We start from the raw sequence: 8,094 nt of genomic DNA on the forward strand, positions 1-8,094 counted from the left end.
AACTTTACATGATGTCTGACATCACTTCAGCTGACTCTGATGGATCTTCTCGACCAGAGTATCTTCCTTTTGCTTCTCCCACCAAACTAGATGGGACAAACTATTTAATGTGGTCCAGATCCACTTACCTTACAGTTGCTGGCCGTGGCTACACAGGACACCTTACAGGCACTACTCCTATCCCTACTGAAGAAGGAGCTGCCAAGACTAAATGGTTATCCACTGACTCCATGGTCATGTCATACCTTATTCATTCTATGCGTCCTCCAATTGCATCGGGCTACCTTCTCCTAGACACTGCTGCCCAGATATGGAAGGCTGCCAAAGACACCTATTCACAGGAGGGAATGATGCTCAGGTCTACGAATTAAGGAAGAAAATCCATGACACCAAGCAGAATGATTCATCAATCCCTCAATACTATGCTGAACTCCGCAAGTATTGGCAAGAACTTGATCATTACTCTGATTATCAGCCCACTAATGCCACTGACATTGCTGCCTACAGAAAGCATATTGACAAAATTAGGGTTTATGATTTTTTGGCTGGACTTAACGTGGAATACGACCCAATTAGGGTTCAGATTCTAGGCAAAGACCCTTTCCCTACATTGGAACAGTCTTATGCCTTGGTTAACAGTGAAGATCGCCGAAGAACTGCTATGCTCAATACTACAGTTCCAGATCGATCAGCATTGCAGACCGGGGCTGGTTCTACTCCTTCAGTTGCTGATACTTCTAAATTTGAGAAGACACAGATTAAATGTTAGCATTGTGGAAAATTGTGGCACACCAAGGCCACCTGTTGGAAGATACATGGCAAACCAGCCGACTTTGAGGCTAAACGTGTTGCTCGCAAATCGAAAAACAAAGCTAATCATACTGAAGTTGTCACTCCTACCCCTCCTATTGACACTGGACTATCCAAGGATGAACTTCAGGCTTTCCGTCGTATGTTACAGGCTTCCGCTGCTACAACAACACCTGCCAATTCTTCCACTCCTCCAGGTTCAAATTTAGCTCACTCAGGTATTTCTTTTGTTGGTCACTGTGCATCGGTAGTCTCCTCTCCTTGGATCATAGACTCCGGTGCCACTGATCATATGACTGGATCCTCCAGTATCTTTACTCGTTACTCTCCTACATCTGGTAAAGACAAAGTACGAGTAGCTGATGGCTCTCTCTCCTCTATCTCTGGAAAGGGCTCCATCAGTTGCACACCTTCCTTACAGTTATCATCTGTTTTACATATTCCTAAATTTACCACTAATCTTCTTTCTATTAGTAGTCTTACCCGTGACCCAAATTGTAAAGTAACCTTTTTTCCTTCACACTGTGTGTTTCAGGATCTGGCAACGGGGGCGACGATTGGATGTGGTAAGATGAATGGTGGATTGTACCTGCTTAATACTAGGAGTCTTACTTCACCACTGCCTTTGGCTTCTCCCATCCCTCAAAGTGCGTTAGTTTCTTCTGAACTTCAACAATGGCATAATAGACTAGGTCACCCCCCTTTAGGAACATTATCCCTTTTATTTCCAGCATTAGCTAAAGAATGTCATAAAGATGATTTTTTTTGTGAAGCCTGTGTTTTGGCTAAACAACATCGTTCTACTTATTCTATTTCTAATAAAAGAAGCTCTTCTCCTTTTAATATTGTTCACTCTGATGTTTGGGGGCCTAGCCGCAAACCATCCCTTAAAGGCCACCGTTGGTTTGTTTCTTTCATTGATTGTTATTCTAGGTGTACATGGGTATATTTAATGCACAACAAAAGTGAAGTTTTCTCTTGTTTTCAAAATTTTCATAAAATGATTCAGACCCAATACACCGCCACTCTCAATATATGCGTAGTGACAATGGTAAAGAATACATGGATGGTCGGTTTCAGCAGATCTTGCTGCCATGGAATACTCCATCGACAGCCAGTGTGCTGATACCCCAGCCCAAAATGGTGTGGCTGAAAGAAAAAACCGCCACCTTCTTGAGGTGACTTGGGCTCTTATGTTTGCCCATTCTGTCCCTTCCCAATATTAGGGAGATGCTGTCCTGACTGCTGCCTATCTTATCAATAGGCTCCCTACTCGAGTCCTTGACTCTGCCACCCCTGCTTCATTACTACAGGGGTCCTCCACCTTTGTTGTCCCACCAAAGGAGTTTGGTTGTGTCTGTTATGTTCGCGATACCCGATCTCCGGGCAAGCTTGAACCCCGTGGGACTCGGTGTATTTGTTTAGGTTACTCTCCTTCCCAAAAGGGATATAAGTGTTACCATCCTCCTACCCGTCGCACCTTCACCAATATGGATGTTGTCTTTCATGAAACTCTATCTTATTATCACCCCACACCTCTTCAGGGGGAGACTTTTGGTGAAGATGTGATGGTTGACCTTCCCATACAGACCCAGACCCGAGTCCAACTACCTATTTCACCCACCCCTCAACCGGCTGTTGTTTCCTCCCCTCTCCCCTCTCCTACTTCCCCACCGGCTTTTCCACCGGATTTTCCCCAGGGGGAAAACTTAGAGGATGCTGAAAATCCTATTAGTGATAATTCCCTTCAGGGGGAGGTGACTCCAGTCCAACAAACCATTAGGGAATTTCAGAAGAAAATTAACGACTCTAATCTCAAAACATATCACAGGGGACATTCCCAATACAAGCAGCTTCCATCCACTGTAGCTCCAGCACCACCACAGTTGTCGACCCTGGAACCAGATCGATCTCCAGGTAACATATCCTCTCCTTCATCTCCTGATTTACCTATTGCTCATCGTAAAGGTATTCGGGCTTGTACCCAGCACCCCATTTCTCATGTAGTCTCTTATGACTCCCTTTCTCCATCATTTCGTACATTTTTCTCCTCTCTTTCTTCTGTTCGTATTCCCCAAAATTGGCAGGAAGCTTTTGCAGATGGAAAGTGGAAAGCAACAATGATGGAAGAAATGCAAGCCTTAAAAAAGAATAATACATGGGAACTTGTGGTTCTTCCTCCAAGAAAGAAACCAGTTGGATGTAAGTGGGTGTTTGTGGTGAAACAGAAGGTAGATGGCACTGTGGATCGATACAAAGCACGTTTGGTTGCAAAAGGATTTACTCAGACCTATGGGATCGATTACCAGGAGACTTTTGCACGGGCCGCGAAATTAAACACCGTCGAGTGCTACTTTCTTGTACAAGTGAATCTTGGCCGGGAGTTACAACAATTAGATGTGAAGAATGCCTTCCTCCATGGAGAACTTGACGAGGACGTGTACATGGACATTCCACCTGGATTCTCTTGTGATAAGACCGGCGGGAAAGTTTGTAAATTGAAGCGTGCTTTATATGGACTGAAACAGTCCCCTCGTGCATGGTTTGGACGATTTCATAAGGCAATGGTCTCTGCAGGTTATAAGCAGAGCAACGCTGATCATACTTTGTTTATCAAGAAAAATGGTGAAAAGGTAACTCTCCTAATAGTTTATGTTGATGATATTGTGGTGACCGGGAATGATAATCATGAAATCACCCAGTTGAAGACTTATCTTGGGCGAGAATTTGAAATAAAAGATCTGGGAAAACTAAAGTACTTTCTAGGGATAGAAGTTGCTAGATCTTCTAAAGGCATCTTTCTTTCCCAAAGAAAGTACATCCTAGATTTATTGACCGAGACTGGAATGCTAGGGTGTCATCCTTCCGATACACCTATGGATGCTACTACAAGACTTAAAGAAAAGGAGGGAACTCCTGTTGATAAAGGTCGGTATCAAAGATTGGTTGGTAAGCTCATCTATCTGTCTCATACAAGACCTGACATAGCAGTATCTGTGAGTATGGTTAGTCAGTTCATGCATGATCCACACTCCTCTCACATGGATGCTGTTATCCGGATCCTTCGATATTTAAAATCAGCACCGGGTAAAGGAATTCTTTTGTCTCCGAATGGTCATCTTCGTGTCGAAGTATATACTGATGCGGATTGGGCTGGTTCCTCCCGATAGAAAGTCCATTTCGGCTATTGCTCATTTGTTGGCGGCAATCTTGTTACGTGGTGCAGAAAAAGCGTAACGTCGTGGCAAGATCTAGTCCAAGCGAGTTTCATGCTATGGCACAAGGTATTTGTGAAATGTTGTGGCTCAAAGGTTTATTACAAGATATCGGGACTCCTGTTCCTCTTCCCATGATGTTGTATTGTGACAACAAGGCTGCTATTAGTATTGCTCACAACCCGGTTCAACATGATCGTACTAAGCATGTGGAGGTTGACAGACACTTTATTAAAGAAAAGTTGGAAGGAGGGTTGGTGTGTGTTCCGTTTGTGCAATCTTCTGACCAGCTTGCTGATGTGTTTACTAAAGGCTTAAGTGGAAAGATTTTTCATCCTATTCTTGTCAAGTTGGGCATGGTTGACATTTATGCTCCAACTTGAGGGGGAGTGTTGAGATAGGCTAGTTACCCGATTGGGGGAACTAGTCCTAGTTGTGTTAGGATTGCAGTCCTAGTTGTGTTTGTGTTAGGATTGCAGTCCTAGTTGTGTTAGGATTACTCTTTTTCTTTCTTTTATTTTTTATTTTCCACTATTTTATTGTATTTTCCTCCTCAGCCGAGTGCTACTCTGGGATTCCTAGTTGTACTAGGAATTCCTAGTAGGATTAGGACTGAGGAGTTTTACTTCAATTACATGTACTTCAGATTACTATAAATAAAGGGCCTGGGTGATCGATTCTGATCACTCAAGCATTCATATTCAGAGCTGTCTACAGTCCTCAATAAAAGAGATGGTAAGTGATGCTGCCAAGGATAAAGAAAAAGAGGTTACAAAATTCAGTTGTGACCGGGTTAATTACAAACAGATTAAGCCATTAATAAATACTGGCAATAGGAGTCTGCTGGTCTTTTGCAGAGTCTCCCCCCCCCCTTCTTCTTCCTCAGTCTTCTTCTTCTCCTTCTCTACTTTTCTTGCGTGGTTACTATTGTTTAGCCACTGGTATTGTCACAACACCAACCTAGGGTAGTATAGTCAAACTACTACTTTGGGTGTGTATTTTTAAAATGTATGAGTTCCACTATGTTTAGAGGACCTAAAATAGGGTTTCCTAGAAGATTCGGGACTTAATTTGACCATTTAGGTCCGAAACCCTGACTCTTAACCAACCACCGAAACTTGGAGGTTTCGACCGAAATTCGCAGCTTCACGAAATATTATTTTGGTTTTGAGCCTGGTTTCGAAACCTAGAATTATGGTTTCAACAAAATGGAGTTGGCCAAGTGGCAAAATAAGCATATTGACAAATCCAGGGTTACCAAGACTGTACATGCCAAAACATGGGAGCGTAAATGATTGAACTTGAGTCTAAAATTTGAAACCCAACGGTCAGGATTGCCACATCATCCTTCCATGTGGCACAACTAGGTGTGCCTGTACCCTAAGATACCCTTAGAACATGCCCAACCAGAGGAACTTTTGCCTTTCACAATAAGCAAATCCTCCAAATAAGGACCTACTCACTACATTCAAGAGAACTATAACAGATGCAAAAACAAAAAAAAAAAACAAAGTACAAACACAACATTCCAATAATAAAACCTAGATCTACAGAAATAAACAGAACTTTAATTCAAGTCTCCTGCAGAATAAGACTCTAATATAACTACATACAAAAAAATGATAACAGACACATCATTACTGAAACAACGGAAGAGACCCCTCAAAATGCATGACTAATTGAGTATCTATCCAACAAAAGGCCTTATTAATTGAGTAGATCCAGCAAAACTCTCCAAACTTCTTGAGCCTTGACTCCTTGATGGCTGATTACAATAATCTGAGACTGTACTGAGAAAAACACGAGCTGTTTCCTTAAAGAAGAAAAAATTAGGTTGGAAATTCACATAGGTCACTTAAATAGATCACCCTGAATGAAAGGCTTTACTCAGTTGATGTCAATTGGCTGTATGTGTATCACTACAAATGTGCTTCTTCCGAGTCTGAAAAGTTAGTAACGCTGTGTTTGGTTCCGGCTGACAAAGTGCATTTGCAGCCAGTTAAAGCCAGGAAGATGGGTTTACCCACTGGCTTTTCCTCTTAGACACTATTACTGTAACAATGTGCAAGAGAACCCTAAAAGTCATTAATTGAGTACATAATCCAGCAAGAGTCTCTAAAATTCTTGAGCTTTGTCTCACTGATGGCCGCTTACGATCATGTAAGACTACTTCCGGGGAAAAAGAAGGAAGCTATTATTCCCTTGAAGAAGACAAAATTAGGTTGGAGATCTATGAGGTTACTGAATAGATCACCATGAATAAAAGCTTCTTTTCAGTTTGAATGTCAATAGCGCATCATTAAACTTGTGCTCCTTCCAAGGCCAAAAACTTCGTAAGTTTATGTTTGGTTCCACCTGATGGAAGTGCATTTGCAGCAAGGGAAAGCGGAAAAGACAGGTACTGACTAGCTTTTTTGGCTCAGTTGCTTTTCTCCCACCCCTCCCTCCCCCCTCTCTTTTTCTTCTCTATGTTTTGGCCGTCAGCAAGCATATGTAACGGCACAAAAGTAGAAAGCAGATCTGCAGCCAAATAGTTAGTGACCCAACACAACCTGCTTCAATGACCAGTGAAAGCCCAAAACACAAATGAATGGCGCAACCATAGAATACATAACCTAATTCAGGGAAACAGATATTCATTAATAGCAGTGCTTTAGACATATCTTTCGACTATGCACATGCTTAAGGATTCTGTAAATGAAGCTGAAAGAACAGAAATTCGAAACCTCAGGTATTCCATTTTTATCTGCAGTAAAACCCTGAGGTCAACATGTATCGCTGAACCCATTATTCAACATGTAGGTAAACCCATGAATCTATGTGTAAAACGTTGCGGACATTGCAAGATGATGCATATAATAAATTACTGACAAACACATTCATAAATTCCATACAATCCCATCTAATTGTATTTCAGAACTATTCAACTCGCCCAAATGGAGGGGCTTGGGGTGGAAGGAATAAAAAAGAGTCACATACTGCAAAAACGGAAAATGTGGTATGTCCATCTCCAGTCACCCTTTGGCATTCCGTCTTCAATAATGTGAAATCCTCCCCTTTCTTGCTCTGGCCGGCCTGACCATGTACGATATCTGGTTTCTCGATCTTCTCATTGCTTAACTCACGCTTGAGCAGCACTGCCAGTGGGAGCGTCTGACGTTCGCTCCTGGTAGACATTGTTCACCTCCCAAATCAATATCCCAACTAAGAGCTCTTATCACCAAAGATGTCCACCTCTAGTCCTCCCTGCTTCGTGAGTCAAATCAAACTGAACCTGATTGGAGCCTGAATCAAGTAAGCAACTGAATATTACATGACCCTAACCACTCCTCCCCATAATCCGTCAACATTGTCGTGATTTATTTCCAAGGAAGAAGAATAAAAAAAGTCAACCTTAGAGGAAAAAATCCGACAAAAACGGCATAAATACACAAGCATCAGGAAAGAAGAAAAGGAATGAGAATCAGCAGGAGACTTGAACGTTTCTCGAATACAAGATCGGCAGTGCAAACCGGATGATTGTCCATAAAACATAAAATTCACGAGGATTTTCGCACAATCAAAACAATGTGGATAAACTGAAATCTATAAAAGCAAGAATCCTCGTCAACTAATTCCCAAAATCAAATGTATAATGTATAAACATTTATGAGAACGAAAGAAGGATCAGAGAAGGGAAACTTTTCGAAAAAGAAGGAAGGAAAATAAGAAAATGAAGTGATTAAAATTTCTCACAGAGGGAGAGATTCGTCATTGTTGGGTAGAGGTTAGCCGCGAAAGAGAGGAGCAATGATGAAGCGGAATTGTTGCAGGAATCGAGAGACGCGGATCCCGGCACTTTGCAAAATTTCCATTGGAGGCAAAGACAGGAGAGAGAGAGGGAGTAGGGACTCTAGCTGTCCCATCCCCTTTCTTTCATGTGTGCTGGCTGATATGTCAACAACAAAAACAAAAACCCAGTCCCAAGCCGAATTTGGACCTGATTTTGGCGTGAGCCTCGGGCTGGCTCTTTTCTAATTAAAACACTCACAACTCACAAGCTAATTGCGCATTTTCGGACACTTGTCCA

The 8,094-nt window shown here is 42.1% G+C and overlaps 1 protein-coding gene across 2 annotated transcripts in view; it reads right to left on the reverse strand.

Moving 5' to 3' along the window:
- The window catches only part of LOC122662610 (probable protein phosphatase 2C 12), a 64,179-nt gene extending 56,498 nt beyond the window's left edge, over positions 1-7,681 (reverse strand). The window contains exons 1-2 of one of the 2 annotated variants that reach the window (XM_043858288.1): positions 7,456-7,681; positions 7,005-7,418 (exon numbers count right to left, since the gene is read on the reverse strand). In XM_043858288.1, coding sequence (XP_043714223.1) covers positions 7,005-7,202 — 198 coding nt within the window. In that variant the 5' untranslated portion in view covers positions 7,203-7,418; positions 7,456-7,681. Of the gene's footprint in view, positions 1-6,279; positions 6,424-7,004; positions 7,419-7,455 lie in introns of those variants that run through there. The other variant, XM_043858290.1, reaches the window with a different exon arrangement.
- Between the last annotated feature and the right edge of the window lie 413 nt (positions 7,682-8,094).

This window comes from Telopea speciosissima, chromosome 5, assembly GCF_018873765.1.
Source record: "Telopea speciosissima isolate NSW1024214 ecotype Mountain lineage chromosome 5, Tspe_v1, whole genome shotgun sequence".
Lineage (NCBI taxonomy): Eukaryota > Viridiplantae > Streptophyta > Magnoliopsida > Proteales > Proteaceae > Telopea > Telopea speciosissima.